The following is a 24,868-nucleotide window of genomic DNA, read 5'->3' on the forward strand; positions in this document are numbered from 1 at the left end:
GAAAAGGGTTAACAATAAAATTGGTAAATTGTTTCGCTCTTCGCAGTTGCATAGCATTCCTCACGGGTGTATTCGGGGTGATCACATGTATCTGAATGATGGGGTTCACCTGTCCAGGGAGGGGAATGACTTACTCATAGGAGACTTCATAGCTTGGCTAAGGGGTTTGAGGAAGCATGACCTTTAGGAGGAGTAGGGGGGGCCGGATAGTCGGTCAACTATCCGGCCTGTGGCGATAAGGTCATGATCGGTGAGCAGTAATTTCAAGGTCCCTAGAGGGGGGCGCCACCCAGAATGGATGGGAGCGCCCGGGGGGAGGCGGCCATTGGCCCCTTCCACGGGGAGGCGGCACCCACTAAGGATGGGTCGCCTAGGGAGAGACGGCCATAGGCCCCTCCCAGGGGGGAGGTGGCTAGATGCCCCTCCTACGAATTTCCCGGGGGCCGGATATCCGCTACGGCGGATAGAGAGTGTGGGGATGGGGGGGAGTCCACGCTGTCCTTCCTACAGATACCTCACACGGGAACTCGGACGACCTTTAAGATGGCGTCGAGTGGAAAGGGGGCCCCCACCACGACAAGGGAAGTTACAGTTGGCAATGAGGGTAGAGTCCTCTGTGCATGCGCCACTCACACCGCGAGGGCGAGATTTTGGTAGTAGGGATCTGACACCGTTTAAGACCTTGCCGTTGGCCCTTAATGCTAGGATGTACAATTTTAATTTAGAATGTATGCATTTTCAGGATGCTAGACTCGGCTAGGAAACCTTTGTATTAGAGATCTGTTAAGGTTAGCCAAAGAACATGTCTTCATCGAAATGTAATACATGTAAAATTGTACATAATTCATGAAACTTTTATTTGATGTTTTAAATTTTGTTTCATATTTTAATAAATACGGCCGGGGGGGTAACTCCCCCCGCCTTCCAAAAGTTCAAACCTGTGTCCGACTTCTCCCATCCATTGGGGATTGGTGTTGGGAGGGGGTGGCGGGCACCCCGGCCATATGGAAAGGGGCGACCACTCGGTCCCCCCGAACGTATGGTTGGGTGCCCCGATCCCCCCGGGAAACCATTTTGGGTGGGGGGCGTGGCTCGGCTGGTATGCCCGAAGTGGCATAGCCGGGGCGCGCCTTTTCCTGCCCAAGAGGGGTTGTCCTAGACGCCCGCATGGAAGACCACACCCAGTAGGCATACCGGAGGAGGGTACCCGCCCTCCCGCAGAAGAATAAATAGAGCGGGAATCCGAAGAAGCGTCCTCTTGTTCCTGTGCTCTGAAGGCTGCACCCACTCGTTGCTCGTGAGCCCTCGACGGAACAAGCGGCAATTTTGAGCCACCCACCAGCCCCTTATGGCAATGTTTGTTTAAATAAAGTTTTGCTTAGAGAGAAATGTATAGGCCTTTTTGCCTTTGTAGAGAAGTAAAGGAATGTTTCAGATAATGATGTGACGTCTGCCTTTAGGATAATGTTTTCCTTTTTAGGAGAGAGCAGTTGATGACACATCAAGGCTATGTCAGAATTTTCTTTCCTTAGTAGGTAAACAACTGTCGTATTTATTTTTTGGTCGGGCGGTAAGGTCATGATCGGTGAGCAGTAATTTCAAGGTCCCTAGAGGGGGGCGCCACCCAGAATGGATGGGAGCACCCGGGGGGAGGCGGCCATTGGCCCCTTCCACGGGGAGGCGGCACCCACTAAGGATGGGTCGCCTAGGGGGAGACGGCCATAGGCCCCTCCCAGGGGGGAGGCGGCTAGATGCCCCTCCTACGAATTTCCCGGGGGCCGGATATCCGCGACGGCGGATAGAGAGTGTGGGGATGGGGGGGAGTCCACGCTGTCCTTCCTACAGATACCTCACACGGGAACTCGGACGACCTTTAAGATGGCGTGGAGTGGAAAGGGGGCCCCCACCACGACAAGGGAAGTTACAGTTGGCAATGAGGGTAGAGTCCTCTGCGCATGCGCCACTCACACCGCGAGGACGAGATTTTGGTAGTAGGGATCTGACACCGTTTAAGACCTTGCGTTTGGCCCTTAATGCTAGGATGTACAATTTTAATTTAGAATGTATGCATTTTCAGGATGCTAGACTCGGCTAGGAAACCTTTGTATTAGAGATCTGTTAAGGTTAGCCAAAGAACATGTCTTCATCGAAATGTAATAAATGTAAAATTGTACATAATTCATGAAACTTTTATTTAATGTTTTACATTTTCTTTCATATTTTAATAAATACGGCCGGGGGGGGTAACTCCCCCCCGCCTTCCAAAAGTTCAAACCTGTGTCCGACTTCTCCCATCCATTGGGGATTGGTGTTGGGAGGGGGTGGCGGGCATCCCGGCCATATATACACACCAGCATCGACACACATAAAAAAAATATTTCCAACCGTCAGAAATACCACTGCAGGGCCAACTGGAACATTGTAATACAGCGGGTGGTAGAGCGCTGCCACGGAAGTCTTCTTTGGGCCGCCGCCACTCCAGTACGCTTACCACCGAACTGGTAATTAAGCCCCAATTCTCTAATGGACTATTTTACAATACCTGGGTCGGATGACTGAACCTTTCATGTCACAGGTGCCAACTTAAGTACTACATACCATGGTACAATGTGTAAAATAGCACCATGGCACAACAAGCAAAAAAAACAGCACAGTGGAAGGTTAGCACATTTGTTTCCAAGGGATATTAAGACGAAGGTACCCTACACTCTACCAAATATTTAAAAAGAGCAAAGATGTCAGCAACTAAGAATAGCATAGTCTATACTCTATTTAAGACCCAAAATTTCCCAACCAACCAATGAAATGCATAAACTCCTGCACCGCAAAGTGCACAGCAAAGTGCAGCTAGTTACCAACAATCAAGAACTACCATAGCAAGAATATTACTATTAAAAACAAAATAGATCCCTGAACATCATAAAAAAATATTGAAGTATTTATAAATATTGTTAAAACACATTTACAAATTAGTATAAAATACATACTAAAACTAAAATAAAATGCACTCACAAAGTAAGCATTGAATAAATAAAAAGTAAAAAATAAAGAAATAGGCACCACACAACACAAATAACAACACATGGTGCAAACGACTAATAGATAAGTACAATATATGACACATTACAAACAATACATAGTCGTCAAAACAACTTTAAAACACAAACATTTCCCAATCATAAAAATTATAGAACTTGTCACTTAGACTTCTGAAGCTGAAGTCCATGAAATCTAAATAATGAAGAACAGTCAAATACGTTTAAAAATGAATCCCAAAGTGCAAAATGTAAAGAAAAAAATAAAATATCCTGGGAACAAAGATAGTAATCCATGGGTGTCCATCAAAAAGTATCCTTAAATAGGAAAAATTCCTGGACCCAAATAAAGCACGTGGAGTAGAAACACACAAAATACACACAGATATTTTATTTATTTATTTTTGAGATTTATAAAGCGTACAAATACCCTAGGGCGCCTCGGCGCTACGGACAGCAGTAGATGATCCGGAAAGCGTTTATTGATTGAACAACCAGGTTTTGATCAACTTTCTGAAAGTAAGCAAAGATTGACATGATCTAATCTCCAATGGGATGGTATTGCAGAGTTTAGCCGTGGTGACCACAAATCTTCTGTCACCCCAGGAGGCTGTTTTCGTATGTGGGACCTTTAGCTGAAGGGCATTGGATGACCGGAGTGCTCTATTGGGCGTGTGTATTTTTAAATGATTTATTAGGAATTTGGGTCCATTTTTGCGAGATGCTTTAAAGGCAATGCAGAGTGTCTTGAACTTTATCCGATTCTTTACCGACAACCAGTGATAGTTCTTGATAATGTGGGAGATGGGTTTGAATTTAGGTGTTCCTGATAAAATTCTAGCAGCTGCATTCTGAACTGTTTGAAGTTTTTGAATGACCTTCTTTTGAGCATTAGCAAACAGTCTGTTGCAGTAGTCAATGGAAGACATCACCAAGGTACTGACCAGCGTTTTACCAGCGTTCAGGGGGAGGAATGGGAGAAGTTTTTTAATCATGTGTAGTTTGTACAACGCCGTTGAGGCTACCGAATTAGCATGTGACACAAAGGACAGTTTATCGTCAAATGTGACGCCCAGATTCCTGGCTTTGGTTACTGGGATAGGTGGAGGCACCATGGAGGGGGGGTCACCAAGTTTGGGACCAGCGAGGGAGTAGTTAACCAAAGGTCATGACCTCCATTTTTTCAGAGTTCAATTTAAGGAAGTTGCTGGCCATCCAACTACTGAAGGCGAGCATGCCTTCCTAAAAGTTAGCTGCAATCCTTTCTCCATTGTTATTTATGGCCAACCAGCTGAGTATCGTCGGCGTAAGAGGTAAGGCCCATCCCGTGAGCCTTGATAAATTTGGCTAGGTCCGGCACATGGATATTAAAAAGAGTCGGACTCAGGGATGAGCCTTGAGGGACCCCACATGGTAGGTCCAGTTGGGCAGCGTGGAAGTTGCCTAAATGTACCGACTGAGTGTGGTTGGCCAGAAAGGATTGCATCAATTCTTTGGCCTTGTGTTGGATGCCAATGCTAGTGACACGGTCGATCAGAATGGTGTGATCAACCGTGTCAAAGGGCACTGAGAGGTCCAGCAAAATGAGTATTGCTGCTCCTCCCTGGTCCATGATAATTCTAATGTCTTCCAACGCTTTAATTAAAGCAGTCTCAGTACCATGGCCTTTTCGGAACCCAAATTGGATCTCATCTAGGAGATGGTGATCTTCTATGTATTTAGAGAGTTGTGTATTAATGAGTTTCTCTACGATTTTGGCTGGGAAAGGTAAGCTAGCTATTGGCCTATAGTTTTTGGTATCTGCTGGGTCAAGCTTGGATTTTTTCAATTGAGGTTTGAGAATCGTCTTCTTCCAAATGGTCAGATAAGTTCCAGAGGGGAACATTCCATAAAAATTGTTGGCTAACACAACTGCCACCTGCTCAGCAACTGGTGCAAGTGTGTCAGGTGTACAAGGGTCATTTGCTGAGCCTGACTTTATGCAGGACATTGTATTGAGAATTTGTTCTGCTGTGGTATTTTCAAATTGCTTCAGACAGAATTCTGAGGTATTGTTGATCAAAGGTTGATCAATCAACTTGGAGTGAGATGCAAATTTCGAGTATATGTCGTTGACTTTATTGTAAAAATAGTCCGCTAAGGAATTACATAGTGACTGAGAGGGTGTTGTCGCCGGGATAGTAGTGGGACCTGATAGTTTAGATACTACTTGATAGAGCTTTTTATTAGAGTTTTTTGCAGATTGAATTTGGGATACGTAGTATTTGCTTTTTTCTTGTCTAATCAAAGATTTATATTTGGCTGCTCAATTTTGTAGAGGAGTTTTCTTCACTGGTATAGGATTTGCGCCATTGCCTTTCCTGATTTCAACATACTTTCTTTTGTTCCCTTAGGATTTCAGTGAACCATGAGGCTGACTGGGAGGTCCAATTTTTGGACAAGGATTTACTTGGTGCCAGCAGATTAAAGGCATTCTGCAGCCAGTTGGTGTAATTGGCCACGGTTAGGTTAGAGTCTGGAGAGGCATCTGGTCGAGTAGAGGACAACTGGATGTTAAAAAGATGATTGTCTACCTTTTTCCAGGCTTTAACTGTATCTGGCCTGTCTACGCTGGCATTTGGGAGAGGCTTACTATAAGTAAGAATGTCAAATACGATTGCATAATGGTCGGTCCATACTAGGGGGAATATTTCTTTAACCAGAATATTTTGGTTATTCATGAAAAGGCCATCCAACGTATGACCTGCAGTGTGGGTGGCTTTAGGAACTAGCTGTGAGAGGCCTGCTGCTTCTAAATCAGCAAGTAGTAGTGTGGTGTCCTTATCTGTGTCTTTTTCTAAATGAAAGTTGAAGTCACCTAGTATAGAGAAGGTATCTTCAGCTATTGTGGATTCAAGAAGGTTGCCTAGGCCCGAAAGAAACTCTGTTCTGGAGCCTGGGGGACGGTATAGAAGTATCCCTTTGAATGTTTGTGATTAAGTGAGCAAGATCGAAAAATAAAGAGCTTCGCAGATGGGAGAGGGGATAGAGTCTATTTTAGTGATAAGATGGCTGCGAAAAATTATTGCCAGCCGGCCTCCTTTTTTTGCAGCCTATCTTGCTTTAAGGCCGAATAGCCCTCAGGCATGGCTGCAACGAGGTCTGGTCCAGATGCGGGGTCTGTCCAGGTTTCTGTTATGAAGAGGACATCGAGTTGATGATCTATGATTAGCTCTGCTATCTCGTCCTTATCTATGCCTAAGGAGCGAGCATTGATAAGGGCAGCTGTAATCTTTTCAGTTTTATTTCTATACTGTGGAGAGGTGATGCCTAGGTGGATAGAAGGTCTTAACGTTCAATGCGAGCACGTTATAGGAGAAGTATTTGGCTTTATCTCTAACCTTAAGTGTGTACAAGCTTTCTTAGTAGGTGTTCGTAATTTAAGAAGTTCTGCGAGTGAGTATTGTGTTTTTGTGGTTTTTTGGGGCGTCAGGCCGTGGGGGGTGGCCCTAGGCTGGTCCAGGCGCGGACGGGCGCAGACGGGCTTGCCTTTGGCGGTACACCCGCTGCGCGCCTGCGCATTCGCTCTGGCCTAAATAGAGGAGGGTGCACCAAAAGGCTGGAGCGCTAACCCCTGGGACCGGAAATGAGTATGTCTCCAGAAAGCCCTCCGTGCAACGGCACTTGCCGCGTCGGACCGGGGCGAAGGAGAATGAGGGAGGACTGCCCACAAGTACACAATCACAAAGTGGTTAAAACAGTTCCGTTTCACATAAAAGCAATTTTGTTTTAAAAATATTCTTCTTACGCACTAATGCAGCTAGCAGCTTTCTGGTATTGGAATACTGCGTCAGCTGCACGTGCGCATTCGCTCTGGCCTAAATAGAGGAGGGTGCGCCAAAAGGCTGGAGTGCTAACCCCTGAGACTGGAAGTATATCTCCAGAAAGCCCTCCACGCAACGGCACTTGCCGCGTCGGACCGGGGCGAAGGAGAATGAGGGAGGACTGCCCACAAGTACACAATCAAAAAATGGTTAAAACAGTTCTGTTTGACATAAAAGCAATTTCGTTTGAAAAATATTCTTTTTAAGCGCTCATGCAGCTAGCAGCTTTCTGGTATTGGAATACTGCGCACGCTACGCACCTGCGCATTCGCTCTGGCCTAAATAGAGGAGGGTGCACCAAAAGGCTGGAGCGCTAACCACCGGGACCGGAAGTATGTCTCCAGAAAGCCCTCCGGGCAACGGCACTTGCTGCGTCGGAACGGGCCGAAGGAGAATGAGGGAGGACTGCCCACAAGTACACAATCACAAAGTGGTTAAAACAGTTCAGTTTTACAGGAAAGCAATTTTGTCTTAAAAATATTCTTCTTACGCGCTAATGCAGGTAGCAGCTTTCTGGTATTAGAATACTGCGTCCGCTGCACGTGCGCCTTCGCTCTGGCCTAAATAGAGGAGGGTGCGCCAAAAGGCTGGAGTGCTAACCCCTGGGACCGGAAGTATATCTCCAGAAAGCCCTCCGCGCAACGGCACTTGCCGCGTCGAACCGGGGCAAAGGAGAATGAGGGAGGACTGCCCACAAGTACACAATCACAAAGTGGTTAAAACAGTTCCGTTTGACATAAAAGCAATTTCTTTTTAAAAATATTCTTTTTACGTGCTCATGCAGCTAGCAGCTTTCTGGTATTGGAATACTGCGTCCGCTGTGCGTGCGCATTCGCTCTGGCCTAAATAGAGGAGGGTGTGCCAAAAGGCTGGAGCGCTAACCCCTGGGACCGGAAATGAGTATGTCTCCAGAAAGCCCTCCGCGCAACGGCACTTGCCGCGTCGGACCGGGGTGAAGGAGAATGAGGGAGGACTGTCCACAAGTACACAATCACAAAGTGGTTAAAACAGTTCCGTTTGACATAAAAGCAATTTCTTTTTAAAAATATTCTTTTTACGTGCTCATGCAGCTAGCAGCTTCTGGTATTGGAATACTGCGTCCGCTGTGCGTGCGCATTCGCTCTGGCCTAAATAGAGGAGGGTGTGCCAAAAGGCTGGAGCGCTAACCCCTGGGACCGGAAATGAGTATGTCTCCAGAAAGCCCTCCGCGCAACGGCACTTGCCGCGTCGGACCGGGGTGAAGGAGAATGAGGGAGGACTGTCCACAAGTACACAATCACAAAGTGGTTAAAACAGTTCCGTTGGACATGAAAGCAATTTTGTCTTAAAAATATTCTTCTTACGCGCTAATGCAGGTAGCAGCTTTCTGGTATTGGAATACTGCGTCCGCTGCACGTGCGCATTCGCTCTGGCCGAAATAGAGGAGGGTGCGCCAAAAGGCTGGAGCGCTAACCCCTGGGCCCGAAAGTATATCTCCAGAAAGCCCTCCGCGCAACGGCACTTGCCGCGTCGGACGGGGGCGAAGGAGAATGAGGGAGGACTGCCCACAAGTACACAATCACAAAGTGGTTAAAACAGTTCCGTTTGACATAAAAGCAATTTTGTTTTAAAAATATTCTTTGTACGCATTCATGCAGCTAGCAGCTTTCTGGTATTGGAATACTGCGTCCGCTGTGCGTGCGCATTCGCTCTGGCCTAAATAGAGGAGGGTGTGCCAAAAGGCTGGAGCGTTAACCCCTGGGACCGAAAATGAGTATGTCTCCAGAAAGCCCTCCGCGCAACGGCACTTGCCGCATCGGACCGGGGTGAAGGAGAATGAGGGACGGCTGCCCACAAGTACACAATCACAAAGTGGTTAAAACAGTTCAGTTTGACATAAAAGCAATTTTGTTTTAAAAATATTCTTCTTTCGTGCTCATGCAGCTAGCAGCTTTCTTGTATTGGAATACTGCGTCATCATTATGAATATTAATTAATTCAAAAGCACATATATATTATATATTTCATACATTATTATTATAAAACATGCGCAGAGCAATGTGGCCTACCACACTCAACTATCACAACTAAAATGACACCCTGACATTTAACTAATAAGCAACCATCATACACTAATCTATACTAGCTAAGCGATTATATAAATAATATACTAGTCAAACTAATATGCTAGCTAAATATTAAACACATCCCGCAAACACTAAACACCCAAAAAGTAACTTAAAAACATAACTGACCCACAGAGCAGCAACAGGGAACCAAAACCACATGGAAGCTCAAAAAATTAGTCAGACAGACTAAACAATAAAGAAAGCAATGTAAAAAAGAAATATATTATTTATATTTAACTTTGTATAAAATGTAAAAATGTGCCAAAAATGTACACATTTTTACTTATTAATATTTCCTTTATAAAATGCCTGTAAAAATCATTACTAAAAGTATTTGTTTGTTTAAAACATGTTCTATTTTGTAAAAAGAGAGTTTGAAAAACAAAAGTTTAGAACTATTCCCATATGTGACAAATGGAAACATTTATATAGAAACATTGAAAATAGATGTAAAAATATGTGTGTGCTAAACATGTTAAATAATATGCCCAAAATCTTTGTCTGTAACAACTAATAATTTTGATAAAAACAGTAAAATAACCTACACAAAATATAACATTGAAAAATGTACAGAAATGTTCAACTTTATGACTAATTTTTTGTAAAAGTAAATACCCAGGCAGGCTAAAAGTACAAGAGCTGGCTAAATATAGAAACAATATTCAAATACACAAAAAGTAATAAAAATGATTACTGCAATGGACTGAAATGATATCAAAAGAGATACTCTTTAATATAAATATAAAAGATGAATGTATACATAAAATTTATAAATTACACAATAGACATATTATATCGTGAGGTTCGTGTGACTGTTTTCAGAGTATATAAAAAACTTCATAGAGTATAAAAAAGATTCTTTTTCTTCAATAATATTCTCTGATTGTAGAGAATATGGCTGTGTGTCGTGTGTCAACGCGTTTCGACAAAGTCATTTGTCTTCATCAGGACAAAATGGATGTTCAGCCACTTTTTCTAGACAGAAAAATACAATGATAACATTTAAATAAATTTAAGATCACAGTGCATTGCTCTCATAAACCATAAAAATATTCTTCAATTAATCAAATTTCTCAGCCAGACTAATGTAGTGGTACAAAACACATTTGAGAAAAGTAGTTGGAAAACCTACATATTTCATCTTTCACAATTATTACAAACAGGACTCTATCCTTAACATTTTAATTACAGACATGTGTCATAACTTCATAGAGGTTGGCGTATCATTCATAAAATTTCATATTCCAGGATGGTCACCCTAACTAATACTAGGAACTTTTTAGACCCAGACATATCTTATTATTCCCTATGTATTCTATCTAGTGTTAATTTGGGTTAGTTTGAACATGAAGGGAGGCCTATGTTAAAGGGTAGGAGGGCTTGAATTATGGTCAGTTTATGTTAGTCAATCAAATTACATAGTGACAGGTTCAAGAAAAAAAGGGGGGGGGATCTAGTTAACCAGGAAAAGTATAAAGGATGCAATTCAATATTTCAAAGTTCCTGTAACGTTAATGACTCACTGAGTTCTTAAAGATCAAAACTGATATCTAATGGGAAAAAGGACAAAAGCATGCTTTTTGCACTTTATAAGGTTAGGTCTTAGTTAATATCTCTTCTTACCTAAAATAATTAATAACCAGAAGGATTCGAAGTAGTTGTAGGGAGTAAGGCACCTTTCCTTTTAAAGTCCAGAATCGGTATGTGATAACTATACAAAAGGAAGCAACATATTGGTATTTAAGTTCCTATTGTAATTCACCTGGGGTGCACATGATTCTTCCTCTTTCAGTTTTTTGATTATGTCAGATAACAATCTCACCTGTTTAATCAGTGTTCACTGCCTCCATCTTACTACCACCTATCACTACTCTTCGTCATTTCCTTAGGAGCAGGGGAGGGAAACTTCAAGCGTTCAAGGCCATTTCCGTTGTCATGTAGCGATTGGTTAAAAAGGCGTTTATGGCTAAAATGAAATCATAATCATATGTTAGTTTGCTCTGGAGATGACACTCTACAGGTCTCGTTTAATTTATTAGTGTTTATGTTTGTCTCTTACATTTATCGTTTATCCAAACAGGCGTGATCATGGACAACTGCCGATGGTCGTTTAAGCGAGACGCGGTAATGGGAACCGTTGCGTGTTTTGAAATCGCTCGTATTCCTCGGGGGCTGTTGTGCAACTCTGATGTTTGTTTAGTTCAGAGTACGTCCCCTAAACACAAAGAAGGATACCAAAAGGGGAAACCAGAGTTAACGGGTTACAGACGGGCTTAAAAGATAACGGAGGACAGCCAAAGTTAACGGGTTACAAACTGGCTTAAAAGATAACGGAGGAGCGCTTAACAGAAAACTCCATATTGCCAAATGTGGAATGCGGAGTTACGTTAAACTAATGCGGAGTTTGTGCGTAGTGAGCCGAGTTCTTACCTTAGCTACGGTTCTGCGGCGCCTCGACCTCCCTCGACTGCTCGTTTCGGCAAAAGTGATTACCTATAGTGCATCTAACGGCACTATTTTATTTCCTGAATAGGCTCCACCCCTCTCGCATTCAGGAAATGCGAGAGGGGTGGAGCCTATTCAGGAAATAAAATAGTGCCGTTAGATGCACTATAGGTAATCACTTCTGCCGAAACGAGCAGTCGAGGGAGGTCGAGGCGCCGCAGAACCGTAGCTAAGGTAAGAACTCGGCTCACTACGCACAAACTCCGCATTAGTTTAACGTAACTCCGCATTCCGCATTCGGCAATATGGAGTTTTCTGTTAAGCTCTCCTCCGTTATCTTTTAAGCCCGTTTGTAACCCGTTAACTTTGGCTGTCCTCCGTTATCTTTTAAGCCCGTCTGTAACCCGTTAACTCTGGTTTCCCCTTTTGGTATCCTTCTTTGTGTTTAGGGGACGTACTCTGAACTAAACAAACATCAGAGTTGCACAACAGCCCCCGAGGAATACGAGCGATTTCAAAACACGCAACGGTTCCCATTACCGCGTCTCGCTTAAACGACCATCGGCAGTTGTCCATGATCACGCCTGTTTGGATAAACGATAAATGTAAGAGACAAACATAAACACTAATAAATTAAACGAGACCTGTAGAGTGTCATCTCCAGAGCAAACTAACATATGATTATGATTTCATTTTAGCCATAAACGCCTTTTTAACCAATCGCTACATGACGACGGAAATGGCCTTGAACGCTTGAAGTTTCCCTCCCCTGCTCCTAAGGAAATGACGAAGAGTAGTGATAGGTGGTAGTAAGATGGAGGCAGTGAACACTGATTAAACAGGTGAGATTGTTATCTGACATAATCAAACAACTGAAAGAGGAAGAATCATGTGCACACCAGGTGAATTACAATAGGAACTTAAATACCAATATGTTGCTTCCTTTTGTATAGTTATCACATACCGATTCTGGACTTTAAAAGGAAAGGTGCCTTACTCCCTACAACTACTTCGAATCCTTCTGGTTATTAATTATTTTAGGTAAGAAGAGATATTAACAAAGACCTAACCTTATAAAGTGCAAAAAGCATGCTTTTGTCCTTTTTCCCATTAGATATCAGTTTTGATCTTTAAGAACTCAGTGAGTCATTAACGTTACAGGAACTTTGAAATATTGAATTGCATCCTTTATACTTTTCCTGGTTAACTAGATCCCCCCCTTTTTTTCTTGAACCTGTCACTATGTAATTTGATTGACTAACATAAACTGACCATAATTCAAGCCCTCCTACCCTTTAACATAGGCCTCCCTTCATGTTCAAACTAACCCAAATTAACGCTAGATAGAATACATAGGGAATAATAAGATATGTCTGTGTCTAAAAAGTTCCTAGTATTAGTTAGGGTGACCATCCTGGAATATGAAATTTTATGAATGATACGCCAACCTCTATGAAGTTATGACACATGTCTGTAATTAAAATGTTAAGGATAGAGTCCTGTTTGTAATAATTGTGAAAGATGAAATATGTAGGTTTTCCAACTACTTTTCTCAAATGTGTTTTGTACCACTACATTAGTCTGGCTGAGAAATGTGATTAATTGAAGAATATTTTTATGGTTTATGAGAGCAATGCACTGTGATCTTAAATTTATTTAAATGTTATCATTGTATTTTTCTGTCTAGAAAAAGTGGCTGAACATCCATTTTGTCCTGATGAAGACAAATGACTTTGTCGAAACGCGTTGACACACGACACACAGCCATATTCTCTACAATCAGAGAATATTATTGAAGAAAAAGAATCTTTTTTATACTCTATGAAGTTTTTTATATACTCTGAAAACAGTCACATGATCCTCACGATATAATATGCCTATTGTGTAATTTATTAATTTTATGTATACATTCATCTTTTATATTTATATTAAAGAGTATCTCTTTTGATATCATTTCAGTCCATTGCAGTAATCACTTTTATTACTTTTTGTGTATTTGAATAGTGTTTCTATATTTAGCCAGCTCTTGTACTTTTAGCCTGCCTGGGTATTTACTTTTACAAAAAATTGTTGTCCCTGACCCAGGAGTCTCATCCACATCAGGGGGTCCTTGATACCTACAACAACTTTATGACTAAAAAATGTGAAAAAACGTTTTTTTTAATACTTTGGGTACCAACCAATGTGTGATAATTTAAACTTGAATTAAGTGTCACATATATCACAGAATAGAATGTAATAGAATTATATAATATTAAAATGCTGTATTTTTTAAATGTATAGTTGTTCATTCATACGAAAAGAAACTACGACATAAAAACACATTTCTAAAACACATATGCTACCTATTCTCACTCCATTATAACCCACATTAGTGAAAGTGTTAATCTCTGAGGGGTGCAGATATACTTTCAACTCCAATGTAAGCCTCATTGGGGTAAGTGTTGAACTTTAAAGGGTCCAAGTTAAATATTCTCACTCGAGCCTAAGCCACGATTGGGAGAGTATTGGACTTTGAGGGGTTTAAATGTACTACTCCCACTACAATCTAAGCCACATTGGGGAAAGTGATGGACTTTGAAGAGGTCAGGTTCACAATTCCAACTGAGGAATGTAGGTTTATTATTCCCACTCCAACTTAAGCCACATTGGGAAAGCGTTTGACTTCAAGGGGTTTAGACCTGCTAGGCGCACTCCAGTTAAAGCCACATTGAGGAAAATATTGGACTTTGAGAGCTGTTCATGAAAATGAACAACATTATAGAAACTAATCAAGCCAAATAAAAATAATTAAAAACAAAGAAAAATCACAAAAAAATAAAATATAAATGAATAATTCAATAGCGGTTTTAAACAACTCTACTTTAATTTATAAATAAAATTACCCAAATGTAATTTGTCGTTTAATTATATGTGTATCTATTAAAAACGTAATTTAACAAAATTAAACATAATTCAAAAAATAAGTTACCATACACTAAATAAGGTAAATAAATGTAAAAAAAAATAAGTTAACAAATAATTGTTTAAAATGTAATAGTTGCAAATAGATTAAAAGTATTTTTTGAAAAAATAAATGTATGTTCAAAACAGTACCCTCCTGTTTCTCCTACAAGCTGTACATCCCACATTGAAAACATTAGAAAGTACTGCAAAAAATAGAAAGTTTACACATAAAAAATTATGAAAATAAGAAATAAAAATGATTTCATGTATACTTTTAAAATAAAGCATTTACCATTAGGATTGTTTAAATTCACAAAGAAACCATAATAATACATTAAAAAAAATAAGAATACATTTTTTGTTCAAAATACTACACACATCATTACCCTATAAATCCAATAGCCTGTCCTAAAATATTTTACCAATTTAAATAACATAAAATATAAATAAATACAAAAATAAATGTAAACAAAATAAAGAAAGAAAAGTTATTACATAGACCAGTGTTATATACAATGATATTCTTGACAACAATATAAAAAATACTAAAAAACATTTGATATTTAAAACAAGAGCATTTGTGTAATCACAATACAAATGCAACAATATTAAAATATAACAATATTTTTCCATAATATTTTGGTATCCCAACTTTTACTGTGGTCACTTTTTCTGGTCTGATAGTGAACCGGCTTATTCCCAAGCTAGAAGAGTCATCGAATTGAACAGAAAATTAACTGCTTAACAGCTGTAATTTATGAGATGTTCAAAAACTATATAAATGTATGTTATATTACACCCCAGTGCAATAACATAAAATACTGAGGGCCTGATAATGAGTTTGGCGGTGTGGGAGTGGGCCACCACCCTGCTCTCAAACCATCAAATTTCACTGCCGCCGCCTGCCAGATTAGGAGCAACCTTGTGGTCTGACAGGCGGTCCTTTGGTGTTCCCAGGGCAGTACCTATTAAAAAGGCATTGCAATGGGAGTATCAAAGCTTGTTCCTGCACAGCATGGACTGTGGAGTTCTTGACATGCAGGAATGGAAGTGCATGCAGACAGGGGCACACCATGTGTCCCCTGCATGCATCGAATGGCCCTGAGGCAACAAGGGGCCCTACCACCACAGTTTTCCTAGCAACTTCACTGCCATGAAAACTGTGGCAGTGAGTAAACTCCAAATTTGCTTGGTGGTGCCTTAGCGGCACCGCCCAACATATTGGAACCTGTGACTGCTGCCCCTCCGCTTGGGCTCACAGATCCCTGGTGGTTGAGGTGGCCCTATGGCGGTCGACCGCTTTAGTTGTAATACAAAGGTTGGACCGACGATGCGGCGATCCTCGACCTCCACCGCAACTCCACCCCGCTCATAGTCAGGCACTGAGTCTATTCCAAAATGTATATTCACTGAAGAGCTTTAGAAGAGGCTTTTTAAGACACAGTACTGGATATCCAAGCAAACACTTTTGAGGCATGGTGATATGACATTTGGAGGGGACCTACAGAAGAAAGCTCCGTACCCACAGGTCTCCACCTATGGTCATGACTAAGAGATGGGGACAGTTAATAAAGATGGGGATAAGATAAGCTTTTTTCTGTCACTTATCTATGGAACATCGAGTGGTGTTGATCCCTAACTGTGCCTTCTGTTGCTTATGATTTAAAAATAAGCAACTTAGGTTGCTAGGCTCACCCTTAAAGTGCATTTATTACTGATTGCCTGTGATCAGTTAACGTGGGAGAAACTTATTTTCGATGCACCTCGTTTGCAGGAGGTTAAATTGCAATGATTAGGATCTTGCTGTCACTCTGGCTTATGGCTAACATACTTTACTTATTGAGTTTATATATCAGGTTGAGTCTTAAGTTTCCTACTTGGGAAGAAACATGTTTTGTGCACTTTGCACATGACCCTTTAATAAATTTGAGTGTTCTGCTGATCTTATCCCTGCTCTCTGTCTTCTTTCCGATCTACCCGAAAGAATTTCAATGTAATTTCGAATTGTACTTGTGCAGTAGTTATTGATAATGTGTTATAATATGTGATATGACTAATACACTTATAGACTTCTGTCTTTTCCTATTAAAGTTATCTGTTAACATCAGAACATGTTTATAATAAGAAAATGACGCCCCTAGTATTTTGTAAAAACTACTGACATCACAAATAGTAATAATGATTGACGTCACTGCGCTCTAGTAATGTGGCGCGCTTCTCTATAACCTGAAGGTAACTGGACCATGGCATGCCAACCTCTTTGCTTGAGCATTGGCAACAGTTTGGAAAAATACTGTTACTCACAGACAGTGTTTGTGGAGTCACACACCTACTTCACTCATTACCTCTGAAATGCAGACTGTCATTGTCAGGTTCCAAAAAGAAGTAGCACGGTAGCACAAGAAAACAAGAATAATTTATTTCATATGTGCTGTTTGAATTGTGATTTATCATCAAACCCGGAATTCTGCTTTTAAAGCACAGCTCAAACACATATGACGAACACCAAGTGGGCCGTGCCAGTCTTTTCTGTTGAGTCTCTAAATGTTGCATTCTGGGAACATGTCATCTTCCTGTCAGTTTTGAAAACTATTGGTGCAAAAATTCCAGCATGCAAAGTGTTGTGAGTTACAAAACCAAAACTGGCCGAAGATGTGACACGTAACACGGGACCACTTGGCAGCTACCAAGGCCCACGCATTAGAGGTAATAAAATGCAACCCTTCTATAAGTTATTAAGAGTACTGAAAGTAAAGTCCTGTGATCAATAAAGGCAGTTTGCCTCCGCCTGTGCATCTATATGGTCACAGCTTACTTTATCTCACATGTTTCAGGATATAATGTTTCTATTCACCAAAAGTGCCAAGTGTGGGAACCACACTTAAGAAAAAAATACAAAGGATATATTATCTGGTTGAACAAAGGTGTATACTCATTCATTCGTTTTTATAAGAAATAAGAATTAGAGGCCATCAGGAAATGAAAAACATACGTTTTGGTGAGCGTTTCCTGAAGAAGCGAGCCCTTCTTTTCGGAGTCCAACAACGCAGCTCCGTTGATCACCAAGACTCTGTTGCCCTTTCTCGTTATCCCCCTCCACAGCGAACAAACCGTGCATCCTTTGGGAAGAGGGGGCTGTTGTTTTCTTCACCCTGGTGGAACTCTGAAGTTCGTGTCCCAGAGTAATTTTAGAGCCATCCGGCTTGTGTTGTTCACTTTTCTCATTAACAGAATCTAGCTTGCTCTGCCGACCAGTTCCTGAAGCCTTGTTGTCGTTCGCATCAGTTTTCAAACTGTCATGCTCCACCTCGGAATCCGCGCTGCTGTGGTTGCTGCAAGCTAAATATACGCCCTTCTTTTCAACTACCAGGTCTGTGTGGTTCTTTGGCGATAGACTATCGTTGTTTATTGCGACCCTAAGGATGAAACAGCTCGTGATTAATACAGTCACAATGCAATACAATGTATTCCTAAAAGTTACCTTTCAGTAGATCTGCCACACGGCAGAGAAAGTTGAAAGGAGCTTGTTTCGTTGACCAGTTTTATGCTTACATACGACACGCATCACATATTTGTCCATTTTTTTTATCTTATTTTTTAACATTTCTCCAAACTTAATTTCTCGTATGTTTCCTAATAAACATAGTAATGCTCAACACTGCTTTTTTTCAGCGGGCCACGAGATTTTGAATGGAAACAATAGTTTATGGATGGATTTTCATGCTGCTTTCATTGCTACAGACTCAAGTGTGCTTGAAGTGAATATTTTATTTCCATTGTGCAAGGATGCTTGCATCCTGGGGAGATTGTTTTTTTGCAGGAAGAGGCACCTTCCAGCACAAAAACAATCCCTACAGGCATTTTCCTCTTTCAATGCTTGCTTCAGAATGCAGCAAGCATTGAAAGAGGAAAATAAGAGGAGAAATGAAAACATTTCTCCACCGTTGCGCCTCGCTACGCCTCCTCTGGGGAGGCGTAGCATTGACAGGCATTTCCAGATTTACGATTCCTCGTATATCTGGAAAAGTGTCTCGTTCCATGGGTGTTGCGTGAGAACACCCACAGAAACACTCATGGAACGCCCCTTCCACGCAAAGTGCTGAATGCGAAGGGGCCTTATTTACAAGGAGAGGAAAAGTCATGCAGGGTGGCTTTTCCTCTCCTTGTAAATATGGAGAAGTGAAATGCGCTTCCAGTACGTCACAAAAAGTGACATGCTGGTGGCGCAGGGGGCTTGTAAATCTGCCCCAAAATGTTTGGGGATAAACCTGCAAAAAGGACCAGGCCCAACACAATCCCCCACCAGCCTAAAGCCAGGGGAGACCAATCAATAGCTTGATGAACTTCCCTGATTATGGCGATGGGACATGGACCATGGCTTGCAACAGCTGGGGCACGTCCAAGTTCTAAGGCTTCTGAACCCAGTTAGATTCATCTGTCCATTCTCTCAGGACCCACTAATCTAACCCATGGGGAACCCTTCTCCTCAATTGGGGGCCCCATCTATGCAGCACCAAACCTTACTTTGCTCACAGATCTATTGAGTAGCCAGACAGTACTACCATGGCCAACACAGTGGTGTAGCTCAGTCCACCCCCTTGTGTGACTTCTGTCCCCCTCATCAGGGGCAACTCTGTCCACCAGGACAGCAAACCACAGTGGCCACTGACAGCTGTCAATAATAAGAGCCAGGTATCAGGCTTCTCAGGGCTCTCTTGGCTCAGTGGCGTCTGAGAGTGGCACCCTTTGTCCACTCTCCCCCGCCCGTTTAGCGGTGGCATCCAGACACTGGTCTACCAGTCCAGGGTCTGTACTCTGAGGCTGGACAGGAGACTGGGGTGGGTTGTCCCACACCATGTCCTCCTCTCTGAGGCCCTGTACCCTCCACTGTGGAGAGGTACTCCCAGACTCCAGAACTGTATGGCCACATGTGGCAGTGGTAGGAACATGCTACAGCTATTTCTCAGATCAAGATTTCAGTAGTATCCCTCAACCAGAGCACTGTGTTCTGCTCAAAGCAGAAAACGTATCCCACCCAGATTCCATAGATCGAGAAGGGGAGGCAGGTCTAATTCCTGTCCTCTGTCAAACTTTGGAACACACTTCCTAGCCATATCTCAGAAATAGATAATCATCTCCCTTTCAGGAAGTCTCTGCAAACATGAATCTTTGCTTGGCAGGAACGCCCTAGGGATTGAAATGTATATGCAGTCCAGTCTTTTCATAGGGATGTTATGGTTTCTAGCTCCTTGATACCTCAGGTTAATTGTGCACTTTATACATTTTATTTCATTTAAATCATTTCAACATAGTAGCAAATGGGTTGTGGAAATGTCTGCTTGGGGCACATTGTTGCATCATATGATTGTGAAGTGTGTAGGAAGTGGGTATTATGGGATTGCGGGGAATGAGATTTTGATATCGTTTCTGATTACCTAGATACCTATCTCATTCTTCCTTTCGGATCGATTATTTTCTGTCATTGAGTAAAAGGCAAACCCCACATAGGTTAAATCAACCCCATAGACTGACACAACTCTGAAGAACCACTTACGACTGATAAAGTTTTAAAAGTTTAATATAAAATCAGAATTAATTGCATATACAATCCTCTCAGGATAAGATTCAACAAGTAGACAGGAACTAAAAGGAACTTAAATTCCCTAAAGAATCTGAGTCTACAAAAGAATACAATTAAAATCAATTTCCAGAATCAACCGATTAAAAGCATAAACACAAAGTGGTTCCGTTGCGTCATCTACAAAAAAATAAACAAGTTAAATCTGTCCCTACTCTATACTAGGTGACATCCCTACTTCGCAAGTTCCTTACCTAAAAAGGTGTCAGCAGTTTGACTTCCAAAGAAGTTCAAACTCTCTTAGCCTCTTAATGGTAACTTATCGAGAAACAGTACCCTCTCTGCCTACCCATCCGCTCTCTAAGGGTCCTCGGCCTACTGTTCTCTTGCGCTCTGCTCTTTCTCTCTCTGACTCCTCAGGCCATCTGCGCTCTGAGCTTTTCACTAACCTCTCCCCGGGGTGCTGTCCCTAAATACACAATCACAGTATGGGTGGAACGCCCCTTGACGCCCACCACGTACATTCACATGATCTCATTCTCGGGGTTTTCCATAGCTTCATCTCTTCGCGTCGTCCGTTAAGTTGACCTTGCTTCTTAGGCACCATCTTCGTCTTCTTGCTGGCGACTTCATTGACATTCCATTTGACACTTTCAGAGCAAAGTCTATCACCTCGACAGAACTCCAGTCTTTACGATTGTGATCGTAACCTCGTTTGGTCCTGTGAACGGTCATTTCTAAACAAGACCCAAATTCCAAACGTCTCTTATCTCACTTAGGCCATAAACTTCGTCCAGCATTGTCACCTTAAATCTAACAGGACCTTTGACTCTTGTCTCGCACGTTCAGATCAAGGCTATCCCCTATTCCTGTGAGCCCACTAAATTACGTACAGCGGACTACACTCTTGCGAACCCTTGGTCAGTTAGGTTAAAATCACACATGACCACACTATTCTAAAATTCCTACAACTCTTCTACACAGTATAACCTTTAACACACATATATATATAATCGAATTAGCAAATCGGTGATTATACTTGAATCCATGTTACATAAAATACAACGTTTATTCTCGTTTCTACACAGTGCTATATAGTCTGCACATTTCTTTGCTTTACGTTTCACCGCTTTCTCCGTTTAATAATTACATACGTATATTCAGTTCAGCACGTTCTACTATTCTTAAGCATTTCTATACATTTCTATATTAGACCACTACATATACGGTCTTTCTAAGGCATATTCTAAAAGTGAATACAAATACATTTCCTATTACCTAAGTTACATCGGCTAACTTATACGTTACAAGTGCTACTTCATGTTACAACTTCTACGTTTATGCGATATGCTTGTAAATATGGTACAGATATATTTTTCATTCAAATTGCGCTCTCTCAGTTCCCCCTTTGATGACCTCTGGGGTCATCACTAATTTCAATTTGAATGACTTTACACAGAACTAGTTACAAGGTTCCCTCTTTTTATCGTTTCGAGAGCTCTTAAACTTTTATACTGTTGATCTTGTAAAGCAGCTAATCTCCTTTCTTGCTCTCTCATGGACCTTTGTAACCGGTTCGACCTATACCATTTGTACAGTTTCACTAAACCCAACAATGTAATTATGCAAATCAATATTATTAAAACAGGTTTCAATATGTACCACACAACACCTTTGCCAAGGTTGGCAAACCAACTTCCAACTTTTCCCACTCCATGACCTACTTTTTCCCAAACATTTACTTTTGTCAAATCTTCGATTTCTTTATGTATCTCTGTAATGTTCTGTATGACTTTCTCAAGTGGTTTTGAATTATCTGGAATGTAAGTACAACATTCTTGGACTTTCAAAGCCTTGCAAACTCCGCCCTCTTTCGCTAGCAGAATATCTAAAGCAAGACGGTTCTGAAGAACCATTGCCCTAATCGACTGCATCTCTCCTTCTACTAGCATTAATGACCTTGCAGTACTTGCAGACAGTCTATCTACAACTGTAGCTAGTCTCCTGATTTTAACATCGTTAAGTATTAAACCTAACAGAGGAAACATTGCTCCAAATATGTCTCCAACTACTTCAGTATCTCCTATTTCCCTTTTCGCTCTTGTCGAAGCCTTTCCTTCTATGATCGCCAAATCCTTTGCATGATATATTTTGGGGAAGACAATTGCCAAATAACACGAACCATACCAATTGTCAGGCAGTTTTACATAGGCATTTCTTCCACATACAAAATATACATTAGGAATCGCTTGCATCCCTTTCATAAAATCTTTCGTATAGTACTCTAACCTAAAAGCATGTTCGCAATTAACTTCACCTACAAATACACTCTCATAATATGTCTTGCTTCGAGTTAAACATAACTTTCCTTTCTGCGTTCTATCTAAAGCTATTGGACCATTGCTACCCTTCTTCTTGTGTGCTTTTTCTTCTTCGGTCCAATCAGTTTTCCACTGTCCTGACATTTTTAGAATCTTCTGCCTTCTGTACCGGTCATCTACTTGTCCTATGAACTTTTTCTCTACCTCTGACACTTTGCAAGTCAGATTGTTTCTGCGTGCATATGAAGTATCTAATGTATCCCAAGGAAGAAAGAATTTGGCTAATCTATCCTCCTTTTTGTGATAGTCCCACTTATTCATTTGCTTATAATTCGGGACTTCAGGCAGTACCGAATCATAATTTGAAAAGTAGTACTCGAACCCTTCTCTACCATAAAATATACTGAGCAATAAACTACATGTTATCCCATAAGTCAGTGGGAGATGATGATATCTGATGCCTTCATCTACGGAAGCCGGCAATTGCATGCACACATAACAATCCTTGGCCTCCATGGCATCAATATACTCATACAATAGCTTGGCATATGCGTTTGATCTAAAATTTCCCTGCGACTCGTCTACGTGTAACCTACGAGCTTCATTTGCCAGTAGCGTCTTTTCACGGATGACATTGCTCTCCTCCTTCTTCCCAACAAGAGCAGGTTTCAAAGTCGTTACAGGCTTTACATCTGTTGTCTCTTTTTCACTTGCATGTCCTACTATGTATGATATGGTAACTACTGTAATAATGAGAAAAATTACTACTGCTATTAGTGTACCTACTATGCATTTGGCTTTTCGGTTTGGGTTGCCATTCTCCATGTTATCAAAACAGCGTAGCTCCTTCCTTTACGAGGAAAGTTTTCTTTTCAAGTCTTTGTCTTTCTTTATTTGCCTTCTCAGTCTGTGAGGCGCTCTTAAGCAACAAAAGTCTCTTTTCTCTTCAACAATAGACAACCCTAACCCTTCTCCGTCCTCTAAATGTAATCCCTACTTTTATTCTTCTTTCCACTCGGCTCTAGGTTATCTTCTTCTTTATAGCTTAAACACAAAAAGTCTTTATGCATCTACAATGATTCTCGTACCTGCAGCTCTAATAACGTATTCCAATAATTCTAAACGAATGACTTTTTCTTCTTGTTCTGGTATTTGACGACCAAAAGTCGGAAACTCTAATCGATTTAGCACTAGGTCTTTGATCCGACTTAGGTAAAGGGGAATGGGAAGTGTGAAAGTCAGTAACCCCTCAGTCTCGATTCCAGGCGTCAACATCCATATCTCCACTGCCACAAATGGATCGAGATTGATCACCTGCACTTCTCTCACTCTCCCAGATCTCTGTCCCCAAGACATCTGCTAGATAAGTCCACTCTGGGGTGGCGTACCTTCTGCAGGGCACACGTACCCTTCTTGATCTTCTCGGACTCTCAGAGCCTGAATCCGTAGCTTCTTCGTCTAGCTCTGAATCTTCAGAAATCGGGACAAGGGTGCTCTCTGGATTTGCTTTTAAGCTTGACCTTCTCCGTCTTTCTGGCCAACTAGCTTCTCCATTCCTTGTCCTCCTGCTCCTTGTTCTTGGACTCGTCTCTTGATCACTTACAGCTTGTTCGGTATCTGACTCGAACTCCCAGCTACTTTCCTCTTCTGAGACGACTTCGGTCTCACTGGTGTCCTGACCGTCGTCGGCCTGCTCCGACACAGGCTCAGCCTCTTCGATCACCTCTACAGCTTGGCTTTCCCCCTCTGTGGCTTCTCCGCTTTCCGCTGGATTCTCATCCGAGAGAGGAGCTGTTTCTTCCAGAGGTGCTGGAACTCTTCGGGTGTGTGAGGCATGTATCCAGTTGGGCAAGCCTCCACACTTTACTGCAGTGTTCGTAACTAGTATGACTTGGAACGGTCCTCGCCAACGTGCATCTAGACAGTTCTTCCTGACATGCTTCTTCACCAGGACCCAGTCCCCTGGACACAGGTCATGGCACAAGTCTTGTGCTGATGGAACCTCTGCAGCCTGGACCTGGAGGGACACAGAATGAATGGCATCAGATAGTCCCTTGCAGTAGTCCAAGATCAAATCGTCTGTGATGTTCAACAATGCTGCAGTCGGAACCGATGGCAATCTCATAGCTCTTCCCATTAGCACCTCGTGTGGAGAGAGACCTGTTCTTCTATCTGGTGTGCTACGTATGCTCATAAGAACCAATGGAAGTGCATCAGGCCAACTCAGAGATGTCGATGAACAAACTTTGGCAAGTCTGGATTTAATTGTGCTGTTGATTTGTTCTACAATTCCCGAAGCTTCTGGTCGATAACTACAGTGGAGCTTCTGGTCGATGCTTAAGGCTGAACATAGCATCTTCACTATTTCGCTGTTGAAATGAGTTCCTCTGTCCGATTCCAAAGAGGATGGCACCCCAAACCTCGGTATCAACTCTCTAAGCAACAATTTTGCTACTGTAAGTGTATCCCACCTACGTGTCGGGTAAGCTTCAACCCATCTGGAAAATATACAAACAATCACTAAGACGTATCTGAGTCGATTGCACTTAGGCATTTCAATAAAATCCAGCTG

The 24,868-nt window shown here is 41.8% G+C and overlaps 1 protein-coding gene across 1 annotated transcript in view; it reads right to left on the reverse strand.

Annotated features, from left to right (window-relative positions):
* IQCM (IQ motif containing M) overlaps positions 1 to 24,868 on the reverse strand; it is a 1,006,762-nt gene that overhangs the window by 719,366 nt on the left and 262,528 nt on the right. Inside the window, exon 7 of the mRNA XM_086963810.1 lies at positions 17,390 to 17,813. Coding sequence (XP_086819936.1) covers positions 17,390 to 17,813 — 424 coding nt within the window. The remainder of the gene's footprint in view (positions 1 to 17,389; positions 17,814 to 24,868) is intronic.

This window comes from Lissotriton vulgaris, chromosome 3_1 (assembly GCF_964263255.1).
Source record: "Lissotriton vulgaris chromosome 3_1, aLisVul1.2, whole genome shotgun sequence".
NCBI lineage: Eukaryota > Metazoa > Chordata > Amphibia > Caudata > Salamandridae > Lissotriton > Lissotriton vulgaris.